General features: G+C 40.8%; 1 protein-coding gene and 1 long non-coding RNA gene across 2 annotated transcripts; one reads left to right on the top strand and one right to left on the bottom strand.

The window, feature by feature from the left end:
* Positions 1 to 1,743: 1,743 nt before the first annotated feature.
* TMEM273 (transmembrane protein 273) lies at positions 1,744 to 17,868 on the bottom strand. Its single transcript, XM_032694821.1, has 6 exons — positions 17,744 to 17,868; positions 13,031 to 13,081; positions 12,155 to 12,265; positions 11,626 to 11,650; positions 4,173 to 4,199; positions 1,744 to 3,386 (listed from the first exon to the last, which is right to left on the bottom strand). Exons 1-6 carry the CDS (start codon positions 17,796 to 17,798, stop codon positions 3,341 to 3,343), a joined length of 315 nt encoding a protein of 104 aa, XP_032550712.1. The 5' UTR covers positions 17,799 to 17,868; the 3' UTR covers positions 1,744 to 3,340.
* On the top strand, positions 9,171 to 20,397 carry LOC116790118. The gene is made up of 3 exons (XR_004358268.1): positions 9,171 to 9,731; positions 17,897 to 17,899; positions 20,387 to 20,397. It is a non-coding gene; the product is annotated as an uncharacterized LOC116790118 (long non-coding RNA).
* The last annotated feature ends 4,683 nt before the right edge of the window (positions 20,398 to 25,080 follow it).

Genomic DNA, 25,080 nt, shown 5'->3' with positions numbered 1-25,080 from the left:
ACAGGCACTTCTTCTCTACCCGTGCAGCTGCACTGAGTCCAGTGGATTTTTGCCTGATTTATTACCATGTGAAGAAGGGCTGCACCAAGCTGTGTGACTCCTGCAGTTAGTTTCAATTTGCACTGATGCAGCTGACAGCAGGATTTGACTTGAATGATCTCACTGTTGCTGTGGCACTTGCATTGTAATTAAAGCCAATGCTGCATCGTTATGTCTTTAGAAATGCATGCTGTGCGTGCACCTCTTAGCTCACTTCTTGTGTCTACAACTGTCTCCTCTTCTGAATAACTCTATTCACAAGCATCATTATGTCACTGGGCATCTGCTGTGAGGAGACTGAAGTCCAGGCATGGCATGCTGGGGCATGTGTCCAAATTCTGACTCCAAAGTCCTTCCATTCCTGTTATCCATTCAGGAGAATGGCAGTGAGCTCAGGGAGAGTGTCGGGTGCTTAGCATGGGCAGGCATAACCTGTGCTAGACATGCAAACAGGCGAGTGCAGATGCCTGTTGTGGGGGTTGTGGACTGCCTGAGCCATATCCTTGACCAAGAATTCGTGGAGCTAACAGTGTATTTTGTCTTTTGACTGAGTGCCTCCAAAATGCTCCCCTTGCATCTAGTTTTCCTTCACTGATTATTTCCAAGCACTGCTGTGCAGCTTGGCCCAAATTCAGGAGCTGTTGATGCTGCAAGTGGTGTTAGTAAAGCTGGTTGTAGGAACGGACAAAACCAGCAACTCCCTGAGGGAGCAAAAGACTGCCTGGGCAGCCCCATGTAACAGTGACTAAGTGTGCCCAAACCTCCCAGTGACAGCAGAAGCAGCAGCTCTGGAGGTGCCTTGTCCCCAGCTGTCTGTCTCAGCACTGCCTATCCTTTTCCCATATCCAGGGAGCCAAGACATACACCTAAAGGTTTTGAGAAATCATCTAATCACCACCCCTGCACATTTGCCTGATCAAGATTACTAATTTTAGTTCTCCAGGCCTTTCTCCTCTACTGCTTGTAATTTACCATTTTTTGTTTATTTTCATCTTTATTTCCCATACTGTACCAAAATGACATGTACTGAAACATTTGTTCACACAAATAAGGGAAGGTAATCACTTTCCTCCCTGACCACATGCTCTCTTCTGTTCCAAGTCTTAATTAAAATGATACTAAAGGAAGCAAATCAATTAACAGATACCTTACAAGATGCTTTATTCACTTACACATGTACACACAATTTCTTACAAGTATCACATTACTGCTTTAGTTTATCTCTTAGCAAATGGTGCTAATGAACTACAGTGTTACTGAAATGAGTAACACACACGTAGGAATCTAGAGAAAGTGCACCAATATACCATTTTCTTCTCAAAATAAACCTTATATTTTGTTATTCAAAATGTGTGGAAAAATTACTATCCGATTTCCTTTGCACATTTGAAAAATTACCTGCTTTGTGAAGGTCAGAAAAAAAACATATTCAAATCTCTTCAGTTACAGTTCAAATAGTAAAGTAGCTTATTATTTATAAAAACAAAATTCTGATATATCTGTTTGTATGCTCTAACAGTATGTTGACTCTAGGTCCCTGATACAGCACATCAGCTCTGCCTTTAATGTGTAGGGTTAATTGCAGCTCTTTATGATCTGAAAGTTGATTACTGGATAGGAGGCTCTAGTTTCCATGATTTTTTTGAGTGATATTTCTTAGTAACACACAGAACTTCTAGGTTAGACTTCAGTCTTACAATTGCCTTTTTTTTTTTTTAAGTTGGATTACATCTATTGTATTAGTGAAGAACTGGAAAGGACTTTATTGTTAGGATCTGCCACATGGCATAACTGAGAGCAGACAGAGGTATAAAAACTTAACTTTAAGAATATATGTTAGATGAGAGATTAAAAAAATCCATGTCTATAGACATTAGCCTGAGCTAAAAGTTTATGAAGATCCAATTTATTTACAGTTTGTGGTCTTTGGACTTAGATAATGGTTATTTGTAAGTTGCAATAAAATAGTGTAACATCCTGTTTGGAGTCATCCTGTAATGCTACAACATAATGCTGTAATGCTCTGCCTGTCAAATATTGGGACATTACTTAATGTTGCGCATGCCATCTACCTGAGGCTCCCAAGCCTTTAAGTCCTGCTGGGTTTCCTGAGAGGATCTGTAGGAATAGCAGAGGATGCCCAGCATGGCATTGCTGCTGGCCAAGTGCTCCCCGAGCTCCCACAGCTGGGATTTTCTGCCCCATCTTCAGAAGCGGAAAGGAAAGCCTGGCTTGGAATATAAAAATCTTCCTGCTTTTCTTGCACCTCGTAATGACAATATATTACATATAGCATTCTTGAAAGAAGAGGATTAAATACAATAGAATCTACAGTATTGTCTTCCAAAGCCACAGGCTCACAAATATAGTAGAAGTTTGGAAATGTTTACAAAGTAACTTGGGTTTACGCTATTTAAAATTATTTAAACTATTCTAAATGTTCTGAGACAAAGCTCTAAATTTTCTTCTTGTCACTCCCACTGTAAGAAGCTTGTAACTGGCAAGCAATTTTGATGCAATCAAGTACACTGGAATATACAAGGCTAGAACAAGAATGAAGGTTCTGTGAGAGTGAAATTATTCACAAATTCTAATTGAACTTAGTGTATTTTCTTATACTAAAAAAATAGGGATGGGTTAATTCTGGAAATGTCAGATTAGCTTGTTTGTACAGTGTTGACATGAAAAACATTATTTCAAAAGGAATTTTTCACTTTAAATGGCCATAATTCATTTAAAATGGCTGAAATCAGCACTACCACCTACAGACAAAAGACATCATTACTAAATCTAAAAAAAAATAAAACTTTAAAATGGCTGAATGTTTTTCTATTAACACAAAACATATATTTCCTGAAAAATTTGAGAAGCCTTGTGTTGCTTCAACTTCAAATGAATGATTTTCCAACTTGGTGCAGTCATTATTAACCTGTCTTGAAATATGGGCGTGATCGTGAATTCTGCTCCTGAATTATATCGCTACCTTTTTTATTACCTTGTATTTAACTGATTTTAGAAATCAATCATATACTTATCACAGACTAAATAGGATCTATTAATGAACAGACCTCATCTATTTTATTTTCTTCATACATTTTGTTCATATACATTCTGCTGGGCATTGCAGGCTTTTTGGGTGCAAGTGACTGAAGTTAGCATGCACTATAAGCTCTTCCTGTAATCAATCCATCAACCTTTCAACTAAAGAACAAAGAAAGGAATTGGTATTGGTAAGATTCCTGCCTGTGCACAAGAGACTTCTATTGATCCTCAGACCAGGTAACTGTTGATTGCAAAAGGGTTATTGATCTTTTGTACTTAGGTTTTCCAGTACATGGATGTCATCTCTGAAAAGAAAGAAAAATCACAGGTTAACAGTTACTCTCTGGCTTTGGTTTTACATAACATCATTGTAAAAACTCAGCTGGGAGATGCTCAGATAAAAATCACAGGAATTCTAGAAAATTATTAATGGAACTGCTGGAATTACATTCATGAAATTCCTTTCACTTAGCTTTTTTTTGCTAGGTGTTTCTTTGTACCTTTGGAAGTATCTGTTTTTTCCTGAGTGAATTAACAGAACAAATGCATGATTGTGGCTGTTGTGGTGACTTCCAGATGCCCTCATCACTGCCAGGTAGGAATCCACTAGCAGCAAGCAATGCATTTTAGGGTAGCATCCTACTGTAAGAACTGTTCCCTGTACTGCAGGCACTGGACTATTGTCATTTGGGGTACTTCCCAGTATTGCCTTGACACAGGAGGGGGAAGCGGCTGAGCAGCTCCTGGATCCCTATGGTGGCTGCATCTTTCTGGGAACTTACTACTTCAAGTACCTGCCAATGTAGGGGTAGCTGCATAGGGCAGGCAGCCTTGCAACATGTCTGGGCCTTATGTCAGGGTATTCCAAGTACGCAGCTGGGAAGCTGGAGGATGGGGCAGGTAAATTACCTGCCTAAAGCCACACAGAGTGTCTGGCAGATCCAGGCTGTCAGTAGGAGCTCAGGGTAACTCCAGAGCCTTTACTGCTGTGCAACCTTTATCTATGTGAATGTGACTCTACAGCTTCTACGTGTCTGCCTAGTCACTCTACCGCCCTGTGCCACCAGCATTCCCCTTCCCCCAGAACATACCTGTTTTGGCTTGATCCCATGTTTGACCTGCAAAGTATAGAGAGTGAGATATTAATTGTGACCTTCAGAGCAGTAATCAAAGCTGAGAATTCAAATAAGCAATGCATTAGGAGTTGGGGAAATACAGGAACGTTTTTCTCTTTTCTTCACTGCTCTTAATCTTTTATTCAGTTTTACTCCATCTAGTGTTAGCGCTTGGGAATAAGATCTTGTCTTACAGCCCTTGACTTGTTTATATTAGACCTCACTACTTTAAGCCTTTAAACTTCTGTGAACTGCTGAGAAATACACCATGGATCCCCAAGCACTTGCAGCCTACAAGGCAGAAGTCAGCACCACTTTGTGATACTCATTTCTTTCAGCTTGCTATTTGTTCTCTGACACCAGGTTGTAAAACGCACATGGAAATGGAGACTGGATGATTATAAGCAACCATCAGAAGAAAAACAAACAGCTGTGATCATATTTAGTACAGATTGTTCAAGGCAGAACTCTTGGAAAGTTGAAGATAAATGAAGATAAAATGATCTGACAGACTGTACACATGATCTTAAAAAAAGGATTTATAAATAATCTTATTTTATGAGATGTCACTGAAAAAGGCTCCTGGGAGTCCACCTGAAATCAGTGATTCCTTTTTCATAAGTTTAGAGTGAATTTGTGTGCAGAAATTGCATGTGATACAGGCAAATCTGTGAGTTGGAATACACAGGAGCTCTGATTTGATCCTACTCTTTTCTAAGACCAGTGGCACTCCGAGTCTCTTGCATCAAGAGGCCTTGTTTTGGTTTGGTTTTAAGCTGTTGTTTAGCTATCATAGCAGCTTTCATTCCTAGCTAATCCCATGTTGTCACCTCTCTGACAAGCCCTAGCCAATACAAAGCTACTCAGTCTGGTTGGCAGACAGGTGCTGCCAGGGAGCAGGAGGCTCTGTGCTTAGTGGCATCTAGTATTTGAGTTATCCTGGGTGCCTGTTGACAGGAGTGAAGAGGGTACTCTTCCAGAAATATTTCTGAATTTTTTTTATCCAGACTTGCAGAAGCTCCAGGGAGAGGTAGAATTACTCGCTTATTGCTGGAATCAGTTGCACCAGCAAGTTTGCCAGCAGAGGCCACGATGGCTGTGGAAGGAATTGCCTCTGACAGGTGTCCGAATATTACCAGGAAAGCATTCTCCTGACTCAGCAGGTTAGGCACCAACTCTTACAATCAAATTATTTAGAGCTATTCAAGACTAGCCTCAAACAGTTGTGCAGAAGAGTAGGAAGGAGTAAGGATTCCTCCCTGTTTGGCAGCTGTGAAAAGGTCAACCACAAAGGCAGCCCCTAGATCCGAAGGGAGTACAGGCATCCTGGGCCAGATGCCCTCCCAGGGAATGTGGAGGGTGGCCAGGGAGTAGCAAAAAATAGCCAGAAGTGTGGCTCTGCCCATCAGGCTGGTAGCTGGCATCAGTGAAGTATGCTGTATCCTGGAAACGGGTTTAATGAATTAATCTCACCCTAACAGTTTGGACCATACTTATGTATATATATATAACTGTCTCTCAGTGTGTGGCTGTATACAAAGTATTACCTCAATTCAGGAATGGTGCTATGAGGAGCTGAGAACGTGAAAGTGCCTACAGAGTATCTTAGTGCTGCCTCTTAAAGCCTGCTGTCCCCAGCATAGTGCAAAGCTTAGTGTCCTTGATTTTGAAGTGTGTGGTATAAAGATTAATTTCATTTTATGGAAAAGGTAACCTGAGCCAGTGACTTGTCCAAGGTTGCTGAGAAGAACAAGTTCAGCTAAACAGGACAGTGGCAGAACTAGGTAGAAAAGCCAGTTTATTGATCTAGTCACCGGTGACTATTGCCTTAACACAGAATGGGTATTGACGTTTTGTTTATGCAAATGTATATGTGCAAGAGTTGAGACAGCCATTTCTGCTGAGATCATTTGCCCATTTTTTAACATTTACACACACATGGAGTTGTTTATTCCATCTCTACTCATAGTTAAGTTATTTGCAATAGCATGCATTATTTGTGCAGCTTTTATATATTTTCCATTAAACTCAGTTTCCAGGATGCATGCTGAGAAAACTTAAGGCAGTGAATACAGCCTTCAGTCTATTACCCATCCAATAATCCCTACTGGATGTGTTGGGCAAGGAGTTGGGCATGCTCCAGTGTATCACCAGGGCCAGACTCATCTTGTGCAGGTGGGATCTACTCAGTGAAGTGCAAATGCACTTTTACTTAAGGGGACTGTAGCGCTCCAAGTTGTCTTTCACTCCCATTCTCCCCATAGCTGTTCACTGCTGGTATTTGGCCATGGTGGCAATGTGAAGGGAGGCTCTGCAGTCAAAATAGACTACACAGGAATAATTTTTGATTGATTTTGCAAGGTTTATGTAGATCATGAAAGAGGCTAAGTGTCTTTGTTCGCTCTGGTTTTCCTTATTTGTAAACAACTAACAACTTAGGAAAACTTTGTTGACCTGATGATTGGGTTGTTTGTACAATATATTACTTGGCAGAATGAAAGACCTTCTGAAGGTCTGCTTGGAAAAACAAGATTGGCAAGTGAAAGTATAGAGTATAGCTGAGGGAAGTTAAGAGAATCCATTCAAGTCTTTGACCTCAGAGGTGTCAAAGATTCTGCTGAATCTACCTGGCTCATCTGTTACAGAACCAAGAAGATGAAACTGACTTCATAATTTGAAAGGAATATTCCTGGAAGAGGAAAAGAAAAAAAGAGGCTTGTTTTAGGAGAGTAAAGATGAAGCATAGATGCAGGCAACTCAGCGGCTCTAAGGAATTTGAGGATTACTTAGAAATCCAGGAAGCCATCTGGCTTACTGGGAATTTAGAGAGAACAGGGGTGCATGTAGGGTACAGTTAATTTTTTCTCTTTGATGCTTCACATCTGTTGTTGCAAGATGCTTTATGTCCATGCATGAGAAAGTTAATTCAAACTGGTCACAGTTCCTGTAAGGAGGAACTGAGCACTGAAACTTAATTTTGCTTCCTCCGCAAGTCCAGAAGACATTTGAGGCACACATGAATGGAACTTTGGAAGATGAAGACTCAGGGCCAAAGGGTGAACTCAGACATCCCTAAACAAGGACAGGGATACAGTCAGTCTGTCCAAGAGCAGTAGCTGCAAGGTATGGGGGAAGGTGTGATATACTTTATACTGTGTAAGCACCACCATTTCTAGTCCTCCACGTGGGAAGAAGCAGACACCTTCAAGCTAGAAGATGAGGGGTGAAGAAAACCCAGGGGTCAGTGGGAAGGAGAGTCAGGATGGAGATGGGACAAGAGATGGATCAGGATGCAACAGAGCTCAGTCATTTCTATTAGCTGCAGTGATCGGTAGGCAGCAGAAATCTGGACAGAGTTTGGAGCTCTTTGGTATGTTATCTGCTGCTTTTTCTTCTCTGCTTTCCCATATCTCTCTGCTGAACCTTACTCTTTCCAGACCTGACAATGTTTTCTTTCTATGGTAGAAACGCCATGGCTGCACACAGCAAGGGGGAAACTAAGCTGAGTGGGGAAAGGGAGGTAACTGGTGGGGTGGGGAAGATCCACTGGAGTCTGGTTTTGTGGGACTATATAAAGCAGTTCTTGTGTCAGGGAGGTCTATCTGCACTGCAGCGTGAGCTGCCTTCTGCCAGGTGTTTTTCTGGCAGGTCTGGTTCCTGACAGCTGAAGCTCTTGTTTATGTTTGCTGTTGAAAAGCATCTTGGAGGATTTGATCAGTTCCAGACACTGTTCTGCTAATGCAGAAATATGAGACACCTCAGAAAGAAAGAAATGTGCTGTTCATCTTCAGTTCATAATATTTGTTAGTGCTTTGTAGCGATAGACAATTCAGTGGTCACATATTTTGCATAATGAGTTACTGATTTCGTCTCCCTCTGCAAAGATGTCCAAACAAATCCTATGTCAACTTTTTAATGGGGATCTTAGCAGGAAGACCACAGCTTGGATGAAGTTTAGAGAATGAACTAGTATGATTCCAGGTGTATCCAGGCTAAAAAGTGAGATACTTTAGTGCTGGGAAAAATGTCCTCCTAAAGTCAGGTAAGTGCAAAGAAAACGTCTGTCTCCACATCTGACATATTTCCTCAGAAGGGAATTACTTCATTGAAAAGTAATCAAAAATCACAAAAGTTGCCATAGTAGGTCTTAAAACAACAAATACTACTCCCTGTTTTCTGCTTTCTTTGTATAAAAATCTTCTTTGGAGACGATATCTTAGTTTCTTGGATTAGGAACTGGATAAAGATAACCCCTTTCCAGATTTATTTTTGGCATTGTGCTGTTTCGAGTACTTTTGCCATTGAATTTGTCTATAGTAGAGCAGCAGTATGTGCTTCTATCTTAAGCAGATATGATTTCAATGGATAGTAGAGCAGCTGAGACACTATTACTGCCTGGCTTCAGGATGAATGTATAGTGTTTCGTGTGAATAGCTGACACAGTATGTGAGTCCCGGCAATGCATTTCAATACCCAGCATCCTGTGCAACCTGTGTTCTCCATCTTGACCCTTTTTCCTTGTGCACCACTCTTCCAGTGACACCTTCAAACAAGGACAAGGTCTTTTTTTTTTTTTTTTCAATTTGTATTTATTTATGGACTGTGATTTGTAAATTTTGGGACCATTTTCCAAAGGGCTCCCACTTGTAGCTTTCTCAAGTACCCACCTTAGCATCGAAACTAGATCTCCAGGTAAGCTTGTTTGTGAGCTCAGATTCTGGTAACTAGACAGGTTGTGTCTCTCATTTGCAGGTGATAGTATCAGTGATATGACTCATGCCTATGTTTTTTGCTTCCTGTTTGTTAAATGATGCATTCTGCAATTCACAGTGTTCCACACCAAGCTGGACTGTTTGGATCAGAAAGAACTGCTCTCAACTGCTTTAAAACAAGACATTTGTCTTTCTATCTGACTTCAAAACAGTTTGAAATATATGAAATTTTAAGATCAGATCTTATTCACTATCTCTGTCTGTCAGGCTACTGACCTGAACATGACAAATATTAGGAAAGAGACTCTGTGACAGTTCTGCTACTCGGAAGAAACTACTGCTCAGTATTCAAGTCTGTTCATGATTGCCCAAACCTGGTCTTTGCCCTGCCATCCGTCTGCGATGTTTATATTTTCAAAGTAGAGGATTTCACCTCCAATGCAATTCATGGCGCTGTTTTAGAGTTTTTCAGAGTAGACTGGAGGCTTTCAAGGTGTGGTAACATTCCGAGACCTTCTCCATTCACCTAAAGAACGCTACAATTCTCAAAAATATCTTGTGTTTCCCTAGCACAGCCTAGAAAAGGACAGGGAAGTCAGTCTCTTAGAAGTCAAGATGGAAAATACAAGAGAATATCTAGATGAAGCTTTGGGTAGGAAAAGAAAATCACCGAAACACTTGGCAAGCAGGTCTCGAGTTCCTTCTCTCTTCCATCAAACATCAGAAAAATTTGTGTATTGTATTTAAAACCTCATCTCCTGCTGGGTCCTGTAGAACTCAGTAAGTAGCATGGGAAATTTTGTTGTGTGCTCTTGCCCACGATGTGTTGACAACAAATTCATTTGCAGCAGATTTAAAATATGTACCTTTTCCCTTTTAGTAAACATTCTCTATCTCACCACCCTTCTTGTCTCTGTATGTCTCTTTCTTTGTCTCCTGTCAAAATAAATCTGGCTGCCATGCACTGTAGTTAATTCAAAATATTGCCAGCATTAAATGTGCCCAGACATTTTTATGAATACATTAAACTTGCATGAAAATTTTAGGCACTATAATTTACCAAGCTTACACCAAGATGGCATTTGATACTGACATGAGCTATTAATTAAAAAAGAGGACGTTAAATAATTGTCAGTTGACATCTAAATTACTGTACTGTTGGCTGACAGAAGCTTGCCTCAAGCCTTTCTCTTCTCAAGTGTTAGTAAATATCCCATTGAGTTTAAGGGCATCCCATCGTGAATTGATTGTTTAAATCTTAATGTTATATACCTGACTAAATAAAGCAGTAAATGCTGTTAATTGTTTCACAATGAGCTGTCAGTATCATGTGGGTGTAAAAACACTCGTGCTTGAAGAATTTGGAAAACTATCAAGGGAGACACATTGGAATGCTTCCTGACTTTACTGGAAATCTGTTCTTGCAATGTGTTGGTTAGGGTCAGTACCAGCTAAACGGGGTTCTAACACAGACGATGATTCTCTGCGTCAAGGCCTTCAGCCGGTAGGAGGCTGAGCAACTCCATCGACTATGAAAGTACTGTGCTGGGTAATACCCACTCAGAGTGTTTCCCAGCTAGGGAAATTATTGAGTGGCTTAAGGCACTTGTGGGAATAATGATGCGAAATTTTGAACAAAATTTGGCTGAATTTGAATTTGGTGAGTGTTCTATCAGCTGGATTAAGGGTTTTTTCCCTGAACGAACATTAATAATCATAACTAGTCAAGCAGAAAATGAAGCTGTCTGCAAAAGATATGCCAGTTCTCCTCTCCTATCCTAAAAGGGTGGTGTCTTGATGAACACTGAGGGTTTCAGGTTGCCTGTAACCCTGAGGGATTCAGGATTGCTATATGGTTGGCTGGAGTAAATCTAGAACCAGGTGATTTCAGATAATGGACTTTACTTTATCAAAGGGTTTTCTAGGACTAGCCACTGGTCTAAAAATTCCATGAATTAGAATTCCCTACAGAACTGAAGGAGGTAGCTAAAATCAGCTTAGACCTAATTACCACATGTGTCTCTGGTGACCTGACTAAATGGGAAACTACAACATATGAGGAAAAATAACCATGAATAAAAATGAGCAGCTTGGATTTTCTTGAGGAATCTCCTCCTGTAGCACTTACACTGCAGGTACTCAGCACAAGTGATATTTCAATGCTCTTTTCAGGAAATAAACTGAGAGGAATTGTGGTAGTTTTGTGTTTGTGATGGTTTGGGGATTTTTTTTTTTTTCCATGGCCATACTGGTTCTGGGTAAGGGTGAGGAAGGTGAAGGGCAAAGATGCATCCCTTCCAGCAGGAATGATCATTGCATGACGTTGACCTGTAAGAGCTTGGAGTGAAGAGAATTCTCCGAAGTGAGATCCAGAAACAGTAACCTTTGATGAAGCCATTTACCCAGAGTTTGCTATTATTATATATAGTATAAATTTTAAAAAAAGAAGCTTAATCACAAGTGTTTGAAGGATTTTCTTTATAAAAAGGATCTTAGTCTCATGGGATTTCTTGTGTAGTTCTGAAATGTTAAAACCCCACTACAAGGAATTTTCTTTTTCCACATAGATCCACAAGATATCCCAATCCTCTAGAGGCTTACATGTGTGCCATGTGCAATCATTCAAATGGCAGTCATGGGAAAGCATCATGCATAAAGAGAGAGAGGAGTTAAGCATGGTTTGTGTATCACACCACCTCAGAAAACACGACTCTTACCTTCTATCCATTTTGCCATCTGACTCTAAAGAGAGAACAAGACAATGTGGTTAGTTAAGAAACCAGGAACAGGGTGGTGATAGGCCTGTGCAGAAGTTGTAAGGAGTGAATCAGGAGAATATAGTTACAGCTAGTAAAGATACAGCCATCCTTTCTGAGCCAAAACTCTTTTGATATTTGTGTCATGCAACTCTCCTAAAGCCCACCCTGATTCTTCCAGCTGGAATATCTCATGTTCATTTCCTCAGAGCTGTATCTTTGCTAATATATTGGCTGTTTGGGGTTTGGCTGTAGCACATACCCAGAATATCATAAGAAACAACTTTGAGGCTAAAGAGTTGATGATACTGAAATGTGAATCTACAGTTCTAGGCAGCCCATCACTTCAGACATGTTTAAAATAGTCCTTCATAGGAAAACCAGGGCTGTTGTACAGACACAATTGCTAACACTGAAGCTCAGATCTGCTGTATCAGAAGATAAGGAGAACTAGATCTCTAGATAAGGGATCAGGGGTATTTTTTCTTACCTCCAGAGACATGGTCAAACATTTGGGTTTTGATCATGCAGATTATTAATGCTACAAAACCAATTGACAGAAGTGCTCCCAGAGTAGTTCCTATAATAACATATGTGTAATCTGCAAATATGGAAAACAAATCAGTGAGTATACACCATTAAGTAATAAATGCAGTCTTCTGTTTCAGATCTGACATGAAGCTTCCAAAGTTTAAATGCATCCTTAAAAAATGATAACACTGAGCCAGACTAGGTAGCTGAGAAGAGTCTGAGTCTACTCTTTCAAACACCTGCATATCATGAATCCATGTGAACTCATTGCTAAGGGGCTCAAGGGTGTTTTATGGTAATGAACAACTTCAGCCTTTGGTGCGTGCAGGTCTCAGCTGAGTTTTAGAGCTAGGGTTACACTTTCTCCCCTGAAGCAAAATACCCCATCCCCACTCCTTTGCCACTCTGCATCCTGCCAAACTCTTACTGTACATATCCATCTCCTAGTCCCTAGCCTCCTGTCATGCCTGACTGTTCTGCCTCTAACTTTTTGCTAGGGGGAAGCAGGGGAATTTTTGAGTGCAAACTATGCACTATGTTGTGATTTTGCATCACTGTGTGTATGTGAGGATCCATCTCCATATATAAGGCAGGAAGGTGCATGTGCTCAGGATCTGTGTTCCAGCCTCTGTACTCCCTATGCTCATTATGCTTACCTAAAAGTAATTTAAAGCATCAGTCACATGACAGGACTCTGTGCTAGGCAAATAAAAACATGCAATCAGACGCTTATCTTTTACACATAATATGTACATAAAGTCTTCTAAAGACATTCAATTTTGTTACTTTGTCTCTAACTTCCTGTCTGGAAGCAAAAATCTCACCATGAACTCACCTATTTCCTCTTCTGGATTTCCAAAAGCATATGTCTTTGCTCTCCAAAAATCTAGAATGGAAACATTTTAGCCTGTTAGGACATTGAGCAGAATACCATATCTGGCTATTTCCAAGGGGATCGTTTATTCTAATAAAGCTTAAGATAGTATCTGAGGCTTCCCGAAGTAGTCAAGTTAATGGGGGCATCCTAGAAATGTGGCCATGATGTGCCACTCTTTGAACAGAACAGAAAATACAGAATAGAAAATATAGTTTCAAAATTTTATGTTTATTCCACAGTTTCCTTACTGCAAGCCTGAGAGGTCTATGCAAGAGAAGCTGCTATAAATCAAGAAAAAGATTACAGATGCACTAAAGCTAACAAGACATGCTAACAAGTGAGGATATGGTACACCGCAGCACCCTTTCCAGAAAATATGAATCCCAACCCTTCTTGTAGTTCCAGTCTTCTAAATGTGTTTTATTGCTGTCAGAGAAGAGAGTCTTTTCCCCTTGCAAGAAAACCTTATGGGCTGGGAGAAAACCTTTACAGAGACTCCTATGCCAAGTTGCCTGTTCATGAGAAGGACAACTCCTGGCCCTTCCCTTCTCCATAAAGCCACTGAATCGTGTTGCCTGATGGTCAGTGTGTGCAGGCCCTCAGAATGGAGTGGACCTGAAGAAAATAATTCATTCCCACATACTTCAAGAAGAAAACAGATTCAACATTTAAAAAAAAAAATGAGAAAAAGGAGAAGTCTTATTTAATTTTAAGATTGGTTGGTTATTACAGGAAATGGATAAAAACGTACACTCAAATGTTTTTTCAGTAATGGGCATGCAAGGATATTTCCAGCAAAGTCTTTTCAAGTAGCTCCAAATGATGTGACTGACATGCCTGAGGTGCCTGGACCATGAGAAGGTTTTAAAGACAGATATGACTCCTGCATTTCAAAACAGCATGCTGCTAAATTTCTGCACATGCCTCAGGCAGAACATGAAGTCCTCACCTACAGCTATTGCTCTTTGGCAATCCACTGCTGGGGTGACAGTACATATGGCAGCTGCTGGGAATACAGCTGCTTGCACACAACATCATCTTTTCACTGGCATTACACCATAGTGGGGAATTGTGAGGGAGTATCATTTCACTGAAACTCAAGTAGAATTTTAATGTCTTAAATGCATCCAGTTTTCCTACCGCTAAGGTGTCCAACATTGTAAGTCCCAGCTCCTCTCCTCCACTTCTTGTGGAGAATATTTATTGTGGAGAAGTATTTCTTATTTTACATAAGCAGAAATGTTTTCTCTCCAAAAGCCCCATGACACTTAGAGAGGGAGTTAGAAGGGGTGGAGAATCTATGGTTATACTGGCTATATTAAATGACCAAAATCGAAGTTATAAAGATAAGGCAATTTAAAGAAAAAAAAAGGTCTAAGACTACACAATGGGTGTAAAAAGCATAGCTTCTGTTTTTCCAGATTAAAAACCAGTCTCTTTGCTCTCGCCTGTGATTTTATTTCATTATAAATTTTAAAAAACCCACCTTTCTCCTATCCCCTTAATTATTCTTTGTGCTCATATGAAGAATGTTTTAAATTCAAACATAATAAAAGTGATATTGTATTACTTTTATTATCCTAATGATCATAATACATGGACCTTAATGTATGCTTTCTAATGGAATTAAACCAGTGACAGATTATGTGTTTTATGGCAGAAATAATATTTTACATGGAATATTTTACATAGGTCAGTTTAATACATTGAGATTAAATTACAAGTTTCTTTTTTTTAAAGGGAGGGAAATCTCTGAAAACCCACAAGACTAAAGAGAATATTTTCAATTCATACTTTCAATATGGTTTTAATTAAGGTTTAATATCATTTACTGGGTGCTGTTTAAGTACCATTTGCTTTTGAAGACTGTGTTAGGTGTCTTCCGTTTGTTTCATTTTCTTTTTGGGTGGATAGAGACGGATTAACTAATTCAAATACATGTTTTTCTGTTTGACCTCTATCTCATCTTCAGTTTAGATTTTCTGGGGACGCACACAACCCTCCTGGTTCAGAGTGGTTAAAAACTGCCTTAAACTCTGCCGTGCTCTAGTCCTAGTGCTAGCTTTCTAACTCCTTATCTCTGTGTATGAGGTTTAGACTAACTCCCACATCATGAATATACCCTCTGAACTTGGAGAATATAGGCTTCTGGGTGGAAGAGCCTTGCAGACGAATTTGATATCTGTACTTGAGTGACTTGTGGATCATTTCTCAAAGACTCTCGAAGCAACTGATGGTTGACGCTCTTTCCCCTCTCCTGAGCGCCTGGCTCAGACACAGCGTGGAATTGGCACTGCAGCAGAGATGTGCCCCGCGGGGCTCTGGCAGCACCAGGGCGCTGGTGAGAGGTGCGGGCTGCATTTCCAGCTGATGGGGGGACATCTTCATGAGCGTGTTGTCGGCAGAGAGTCTGGAGATGAGACTGCAGACTGGGTGGGTCCCGCACTGGAGGTGGGGGGAACAGAGAAAGAGTAACCGTGAATGCACTGTGGGAGCCTGTGGGAGGAGCCAGGATTGGTGAGGTGTGCTGGAGCCAGGCGTGCCGCTGGGGATGTTCCTAACTGCTGTCAGCAAAGGCAGTCCTCTGCCAGAGTGGTTACGCCCTCCAAGATAGAGCTGCTGAGCAAGCGATGGACCTGCAAATAAATCCGTTGTGCTGGGAGCTCCTCGTCTGTGGTGTAACCGTGGGCAGACTTAGCCCTCCTCAGACGTGCTGCACACAGAGCTGAGCTAAGCAGAAGACAGCTTTTGAGCCGCACTGAGGGACATCCTGTTCTCCCCGTTCTCCCTGCGACATAAGTCTGCTCACGCGGTGCCTTGCCCAGAGGGCAGTGCGGTGAAGAAAATGATGCAGAATGCAATTTGGGCATAAGATCAGGGAGCAAGAATAGCTCCGTTTCCCCACATGATTAGATATTGTAAACAACTCCCAGCCATAACCTGCAGTGGTAAACAGCAACGTGTGCCTCTTCTTTCTCAGTACACAGCAGTTACCTTAGTCCCTTTGCTTGTTGCCTCCTGCTTCCATGTGACTTTCTTCTCCCTTCCTCCCCCGACTCAGATTTCTTACTGTAGCAGATAATGGCTGGTCTTGTGGCACTGGGGAAGCCAGGGACTTAGTACCATTTATCTTTGGGGTAGCAAATGGAAAAGGAAGCAAATATCTAGGGAAACTCAGAGCGGAAAAAAGGGATGACTCACAGGGAGTGTCTGAGCAACTCCAGAGTCAAGTAAGAAATGACCATGACAACAAAGGGATGACAGGCAATTATCCTGCTGGAAACCATTACTGAAAATCAATATATAAAAAATAAAAGTATTTTGGCTGGTATTTAGTTTAGCAAAATTTTCAGCTATATGTAAATTTAGTAATAGAGGCACTGCTGGCATCCAAGCAAACGAGTTCTTTCATTAGAACTCAAATTAGAGGCAAAATCCTTCACTTTAGTAATAGATGAGGGCAGGAGTCACTCTTACATGGAGACAGAAATTTGTTGAGTTGAAGTCTGTGCTAGGCACTCCTCCTTCCAAGGCATATAGCCTGCCTTTACTTTTCCATGTGAGCACTTGGAGGCATTTTCCCTATATCTATTACCTTTGCTCTAAGTAAATGCTACTGTATTAATGGGACTTGTGCCATTTGATTGCTGAGCCAGAAGTAGTCAGTCACTATGGAGCAGGCATGGCTGATTTCACATCTCTAAGAACAGTTGGTTACCCATATCCTGTGTGGTGGACAGTGTTCGTTCCTCTGGAATCTTCAAAGTGTCAGTGGAAGGGTGCAGAAGGCTTGAAGGGCCAACAAAAAACAGACAGAGCAACAAATTCCTGTGTGTATCCTGAGGATGGGTAGAGCACTGCTGTAGATCTATGGATAGGTTTGCTTGCAGAAGGTGAGGCAGGAGCAGATATCCAGTGTACAAAAGCTGGAATAGCTGGTCTACATGCCTCGGGGGCGGAAACTGCCCTTATGGGATTCCCCAAACGTAGGTGGTGATTTTCTGTGAATGCCTGCATGAAGCAGGGTAGTGTGGGAGGTGCGCATTACGTAAAAAATGAGGCTTTTGCCACCAGAGGGTGCCTGCCCCCTTACCAAACGTCGGCGATAGCCCGTGTAACTGCTACCAACTCTCTCCTCCCCATTAGTTCACGTTGTCCCAGTGTTAATAGCACCCCTGCTGAGCCCTACTTCTTCCCCGCACAAAGTGGAGATGAGTAACCATGAAGTCAGAGACAGGTCGTGAGAAAACCCTGCTTTGGGCTGGCAGGGATCATTAGAAGCAGCGTCAGTCAGGAGCATCAAAGTCCTGTAAGGGAGAGTTGCAGAGTCCAGACGTGGCTTGAAGTTAACATGCACACAGATCAACTTTTCCCTTGTACTCTATTAAAGTAATGTTTTTGATACAGCGCCAAACAGCAGCTCTATCATTTCATCTACAAAGCTGCAGGTATTTAACTTCATGGTGTCTTCTGACCCCTTAGCACTCAGAACAGGAAATGTTAGCTAGAAAATTCAGCAAAATATCCATCTGTCTCAATGAATGTTCTTTCTCCAAGAAACAAAGTTTTAAACAACATACATACAATTAGACTGCGGAATAAATAAGCCCACCAAGCTCAGGAAAAAAAGCTCTCAAAAGGAATGGAAAAGAAATACATTAGACCACTTACCTAAGAGAAGAAGAAATGCTGTTAGGACTGATATCCAACTTGTCAGTAAGGTCATTATGAAGTTTGGACAACAGAGTGGTTTCACCAAGATTTCTGAATTATGCTCTTCAGCAGTGTCTTAAAAAAAAAAAGGCAAACCAAAAAAAACTTAAGCGGGTCACATGACTCTTGAGAAACTGTGGTCACATCCTGAGTAGTTACATTTGCAAACGGAAGTTTCCTTTTTTGGTTTTAAGTTCAACATATAAACAAACTCCCCACTTTAAAATGTATTGTGGAGAAGGTGGACACCCAACAGTCACAGCCTGGTTCAGCTCTTTTGCTCTCTGAGGAGCCTTTAAACACTAATAGTTATTTTTACAGAATTGAAAAAATCCTACTACAGTGAATTTGTCTCTGCTGAAGTCTTCTAAATCCATGGACCAGTGAGTGGATTTTCTGTCTTAGAAGAACTTTCTAAGACATTCTCTCTCAGTATTGCTAGCTTTTTCTTGAACTCAACATGAATGCTATCATAGTGTTCTGAGAAAAGGACTTGTTTGAATATTTCCCTTTCATAATCAGCTTTTGCAGGAACAGAGGAGAAGCAGCTCACCATGGCTGCTAAACCATTGCAAGCCAGTTCCTGGAAAATAACTTCTACCTAAGAAAAATGTCTCCATGTAGTAGGAACTAAAAAGCAGGGGCTTACTATCAGATGATGTTTCTGATACGAGTCAAGCTTATTCTTTGAATCAGAGTAAAAAACACATATTTTTCTACTCTTCATGAAAATTTATCTCCTTAAATGAATTAATCTGTTCCACAACTGAATGGCAACAAAACAAACAAGTAAATATTAATGCATTTTGCTAAGTGAACACATTCCTTCAAACTCATTTCAGGCCTGTCCTTCAGAGGGGAAAAGCACAAGAACACAGGCCTCATTTCTTTGCAGCACAGGTCTCTGGAGGGTCTCCATATTGCTTTTACCTCTTGTTTATTGATGTGCCTTTCTGCTTTAGAATTGTCCTTTGCTGTCTGATATCTTCAGCTCATGTGGATGCTTATATGCTCCAGTCAAAATAATCTGAAACACATCTTGTATGAGAAGTTTTAAGAGAGAAAACTCCTGAATATTTCTTTTTCCTACTGTTGGTGAAGGAATGTCTGAGCAATCTGGTCTCAGTAGAATCTCACTTCTTAAGGCTGGATGAAATATCTGTCTTGCTGAGTAAATTACAGTTGTGAGGCCTTCCTTCCAGACGTGTTTTTTATGGGACCATTGTAGTCCATAAGGAATGATGGTGACTGGCACATGTGTATGGCCAATGACTGCAAATTAGCATGATGTTGACAAATGTTAAGTTGCTTTGACAGACTCAGTGAAAAATTGTATTAATGACTTCCATGCTGTTTGTGAAGGGATAAGCAAAATACAGTGTTAGCCAGCAAATAAGACTCTTGAGAGACTAAAAATATAAAATATAAAGATGATCCATGTACTCTCTGAGGTGGCCTTAGTTCCTGGCCTGTTTTGCCGTGTGAAGTGTAAGTACAACTGACTGTGATAGGTGTCACAGAAAGTATTTGTTAATGTTTTGACCAGTATTGAGTGTTGGTGTGTACATATGCATGGGTGTGTAGTTCATTTTTGCTTTTCACTGCTCCTGGTTCTCTATGGGATCAGAGTTGAAAACACCGAAACCAAGCAGACAAAAATCTCTGTACCAGATGGGTGGAAAAGATCAGGATCCTTGTAAGAAACCTCCAGTGTTTTTGTACTTCGTGTTTCATCTGCAAATGATCCCATGCTCCAAGGTTCCTGAAAACCTCTTACGGAAGGACTAACATGAATGTCAACTCTCTTGTTTTGTTTTGGGGTTTGGTTTTTTTGTTTGTTTCTCCTGGTCCAAGTCAGTTGTCTCAAGTGGGTTTTGTATTTCAGAGAAGGAACAAAACATCTGAGTATTTGGCTGAACTCTGTCAAACTGTTTGGTTTATTCCATTGCTCCTTCTCCACAAATGCTTCAGAGAGCTTAGCTAGCTGACTGCACACTGCTGACTGTGTACACTTCACTATTCTCATTCACAGCATACTTCCAGTGAGGAAAAGTACTGATCAGAATAAGCCAGGCTTAATATAATCCTGCTTTGTAGTAGCTTTATTCTGATTCTTGACCAGACTGGGAACTGGGGTTTCAAGCACAGTCATCATTATCAGCCCTCCCTCTATTCTTCACCATCCAGCCACTGGGCAGGATATATATGTTTAATTAATTCTGCTTTTACCTTCGACCTGTAAATAGTGGCAGTAATGTCAGATTTATACGTTATATGAGTAACAAGGATTTCTCAGGAGACCCTATCCTGGTGAAAGAGGCTAACTGTAATTTTCAGCTGTGAGTAATTGTATATAATATAATCCTAAATGATTTTTCTTCTGTAATTTCATTAGAGTTTAGAAATTTAATTAGATTTTGAATCACTCTGAAATAAAGTAGCAAAACACCCAGAGACTAAGTGCAGTGGTTATTTTGTCCTCCGAGGCCAGAATTCTTGGTCTCAAATTGGCATGTGTTCATTAGGAGGAAGTTTGCAGAAGTTCTTGATATATTATTGTCTTTCAGAATGGACTCTGAATAGGTCTTTGGAGAGCATTAGAAGAGCACACGATTATTATACAGACTCTTTTTGAGGTTTAAGATCATCTGCCTTTCATATACTTAATAAAAATATGCCTCTAAAGTTGTTTAAGAAACTGTGGAGATAGGAAAGATGCTCCTCCAGTGCCTCAGTGCTCTTCCTGGTTTATTAGCAACTCCAGTACCTGTGTATGATGATACAGAGAGGAGTTGTTTGCTTTACTTTAATGATTAGGTAGGTTTATGGTTATTTTTATTGCTACACATATGAACTGTCATGGTGGCTGTAATTAGAGACACACTAAAATGCTGTTCGTTCTCTTCCATCTGAGGTTCAAAAGAAATCTGTCCTGGCCAACTTTGATTCTCTGTGGAATTCATCTTATGAGCAAAAAATGGACTCAGATGGCACTAAACAGCTCAAAGCAAAGATTAATGCAGCAGCTGATCATAGCACAGGGTGCCAGGATAGTTGTGGGTTCATAAAGGACATCCTCTCAAAAGATTCTGAGGGATCTAGGTATGCAAGTGCTTGTTCCCTTTTTGTTTTGACTCGTGTAACACAGTATGTTTTTGTGGATGTGCCCAGAATTTTGCTGTTTAACTAGAAAAGGGATCTGGGCATTTAGGAGCAAATTCTCCAAAGCCTTTACCCACAGTAGGGCCTCTTTTCCCATTGGAGTTAGTTGATGGATCAGGACTACCTGCATGATTTTGTGGGAGTAGGTCCTTAAAAGGCAAAGGATGCAGCACATTGGGGGATTAAGTAGCGAGGAGGAAATTCAGATTACTTTCAGCATGGCCACAATATAAGGAATCATAACAGAGCTATAGAGAGCATGAATTAAAGAATCCAACAAAAATTAGCATGGGGAGAGACAGTAAATGTTGTAAAATGAAGAATTCCAGCAGGACAAATGAGACAGACAAATGTCAAAAAGGTCTTTAAGTAACAGCAGTCCAACCTATTGGAAAAGAAAGAGGTAACTCCAGTGCAATGGGATGCATGTCAGTCCCAAAGTGAGGAGTCAAAAAGAAACGTCTCAGATGAGCAGAATGTTCAGTTATGGACTGACCCATGCAAACATTGCATCCTCTGTGTTGGCCACTGCAGGCAGACATGAAGTGAAACAGTTCCTTGGTCTGATCAAAGGTGTCATATCCTTTGTTCCATTAAGAGCTCTTGATTAGAGCTCATCACCACAAAAATGAAGTCCTTAGGCTCAAATATATACCTTCAGAATGTGACTAATAACATCTTGATTCCAATTGAAAAAGATTCTTGGAAAAAGATTGGAAGTTTTTGTGCACTTTGCTTGGTGGATATCAATGGAAATTAGACAACCTCCGGCAATCTGGTGTGTGTGGTTGTGCTGCCTTCCATTAACATGTCATGTCACATCATAGAACAAATTGAAGAAAACGTGTTTGGGCTGGTTACTGATAAAAAAATCAAGGTGCTTTTGCTATGGGCATCCGGAACAAATTGCAACTATGCTTGAAAACTCACAGCTGCTCTTCCTTTGCTATTTTCTCCATCCCCTCCTCTGTCAGGACTCTGAGCTGCTGGGACAACTGGAAGGGATTGCACATCTCAGCAAGCAGTAGGATCACAGATGTCGGGTGTGTTAACAAAGGGAAACACGCCTGCACCAGTTATTTAATGCTTTCCTCCCTTGACATTAAAGAATACTGTGGGAAAACATTCAGCATTTCAGTCTTTCTCCTTTTTTATTCCCCTCTGTCTCTGTTTCCTTTTCAGTGTGAAGAATGTGTTATGTTACAGAAGTGTTGCTACATTTTAAAAACACATTTCCTGGATTTTACTTGGGGGACGCTATAACTTGGTCCTGTTACCAACTCAGAGAGGTGCGAGGAGACAAAGTAAAAAGCCTTGGGACATGTGTGCTTGAGTCTCTTGTGTACATTGGGAAAGAAACTGCTGAAGTAGTCCATGTCTTAGGTAGCAATCTATTCATTTGCAGATGTCCTGCCCCAGATCTTGCTCTGTTCTTAGGTTTATAAAACTGTGTGGTGTCCCTCATGGAACTTACAACTTTTACTGAGCCGCATTTCTTCCATACCAGATGTATTTGGATTGTTCATTCAAGTGTTCTGCATCTGTGTGTCATTATTGCTTTCTTCCCAGTGAAGCACATTGGTTTTTGTACTTCTGTTGACTCTGTGTTATGCTGCAGCAGGAAAAAAGGGTATTACAACAGAAGGCAATGTCTTCCATGGTGAAGGATGCCCAAAATTATGGGAAGCTGTATATCTTTTGGCTTAACATATAGCAATGAGCATATTATGTGCTGGGATGAAACATGGGTAGGCAGACATAAATTTGAGTTGAAAAGTAAACCTTTTTTGGGGAAACATGTTTTGAAAGGTGCATATCTAAGATTTGCATGAAAACTGTCAAATTAATTCTAGGCTGAGCATTTGGCTCCTGCCACTCTGCCACAGGCATGGTCTGGGATCCTGGGGGACCTACTGATGCTGCTTCATGATGGAAAAATCTGTAGCTCAGACTGGAGTACAGACAACAGGAGTGTTCGTGGTTCCTCGTCTCCAGTGTGCTTTCCCATACTGACACCCCTCAGATGGAGAGCTTTGGCACTTACATACAGGGTAGCAGGGCTTTCAGGGAGTGATCTTGTGGTCAAGGTGATATGGTTTTTCACCATGCTATGTGTTTGGTGAGGGAACAGACATCTGCTTAGAGCTAGCCAGGTTGCAAGCTATTTCCTGTCTGGGTCTTGGGCTGCATGGCCATTGCAGCAGGTGTGTCTCTAGCGTTTTTCTTCAGTGTCCTAATTTCCCACAGGCTAGAATTCAAGATAGCATATAGAGAGCACCAGCAATGCAGCATTTTTTTCTCATCTCACTCTGCTTAAGATGTGTGGATTTAAATTCCTTTCTAGTTTCAACTAAAAAGCTTCAAGGAGAGGTATCAATCTCCAGCTAGTTCATGCAGGACTATAAGTATGTTCTTAGGATAACCTTTGCTGACTCTTAAACATTGTCAACAGCTTCATATGTATTTGTGAACCACAGCTCACAGGAATGGTTTCACAGGAACTTTCCTGTTACGGTATGGAAAATTCAATAGTCTAGCTCTGCTGCTGATGCCTGAACTGATGCTCTTACAAAATCAGAGAACCAAATCTGCGTTTTTCTTTATTTATTGAAAACAAAAACACGTATGTAGGTAACACTACAAAAAAAAAAAAAATCAATAGAACAACTGTATTGCACTGAGGCAAGCATTTTGGAAATGCTACTTTGTTCTACCATGTAGAATTTCAGATATAGGGTATGTTAATTCAACCTGTTGCATATTTCCATGATAGTCTAGACTTGAATAGCATGGTCCCACGGTAAGCAGTCCTGCCTCTCCCATCTCCACCCGACTTCAAGGACAGATCCTCACCTCATCTGAAATGGATAATGAATGAGGCAGAGTGAAGAAGACAGTTATTCAAGATATCTCTTTATGTCCATCATTCACTGGGACTAACAGGTCTTATTTACTACCTACCACCTGTTCAAACACAGAACAAACTTGTATTAATCCCAGAAAGCTGCTCCCATGCATCAGCAGGTGCCTTTCACCACTTGTGCAACTCCGTCAGAAAGCCAGGTTTGGCTGGGGAGGAAGGTGTCTGCTTGTTTTCCTTGGCTCGCTTTGGCTAACAGCTCCTCTTTGTACAAGTCAGCTCCGGGATGGAGTTAAGAGTCTGCTAAAGGAGAGAAGTGACAGAGTGTGTGGGTTTTAGTGCATTCAGCCTCCTGTGGGAAAATCTCTCTGCATTTTGTTTGTCTCGTTGCTCAAATCTATCTGAGTGAGCTACTGGAGGAGGAGATTCTTCCACATATTGTATATTCTCTGAAGCACTGTAAGTCACAGTGGAGATACTGTAGCATTTGTAAAAGTGCCAGAGGAGCTGGGATGCTATGGGAGGAAGAAACAATCCCACAAAACTGATCAAAGAAGTCCTTGAGGGAGACTTTGGCTCTCTGAGCAGTGAGTTTAGGGCTGTGTGACCCTAAATTATGGCTCCAGTAGTCACTGGATGATATTGTCTGCTCCTTTGGTTATCAAGCATCTCAGTCACTGGAGGACTTTGTGTTGATAAAATTCCTTTACTGAGGCAGCACTGCTGGAATTTTTCCTATGTCGGTTTTCATACGGCATGAACAAAACATGCCAGGCAGCCCAGCTTTGTCATTGTTGCACATTCTGATACACTCAGCTGTATCTTAAAATACCTTTGACGTGTGTGATGATAACTTAGAAAGCAGCCTCTGAAAATGGCTGGGTGTTTACTCTTTGAAGGTGGCATTTGTGGTGGCAGAGCAAAATGCAGTGGCCAGGAAATTTCAGAGCAAGAAAAAGAAATGGAAAAGTATGTCCAGTTTCCATCCAATAGTCTTGTATCTCCTGTCCATCTGTACTCTGTACAAGCATGTCGGACTTTGTTAAAGTGAAACCACTGTAATTTATATCAGTAAAATATGGTAAACATTTCCAAGGGCATTGTGGTCATTGAAAAAAAAAACAAACTAAACAGCAGAGACTGAAAATCTCTAGCTACAGTTATACTTTAGAGGTGTTTAAACCATCAGAAATTTTGAAGTAACTGCAAAGGCACAGTATTTCATTTACCCCTCTTCAGATAGTATTTCATTCTAAGAAAACTTGAGTTTACC

This window comes from Chiroxiphia lanceolata, chromosome 8 (genome assembly GCF_009829145.1).
Source record: "Chiroxiphia lanceolata isolate bChiLan1 chromosome 8, bChiLan1.pri, whole genome shotgun sequence".
Lineage (NCBI taxonomy): Eukaryota > Metazoa > Chordata > Aves > Passeriformes > Pipridae > Chiroxiphia > Chiroxiphia lanceolata.
This window is presented reverse-complemented; position numbering and strand designations above follow the sequence as displayed.

Excerpts from the sequence above, each read along its gene's own strand:
- TMEM273 (XM_032694821.1), bottom strand. The coding sequence starts at position 17,798 with ATGACCTTACTGACAAGTTGGATATCAGTCCTAACAGCATTTCTTCTT. Across the intron at positions 12,266-13,030 it reads AAATCCAGAAGAGGAAATAG|ATTACACATATGTTATTATA; the intron begins GTGAGTTCATGG and ends CCATATTTGCAG. Across the intron at positions 4,200-11,625 it reads GATGGCAAAATGGATAGAAG|GTCAAACATGGGATCAAGCC; the intron begins GTAAGAGTCGTG and ends TATACTTTGCAG.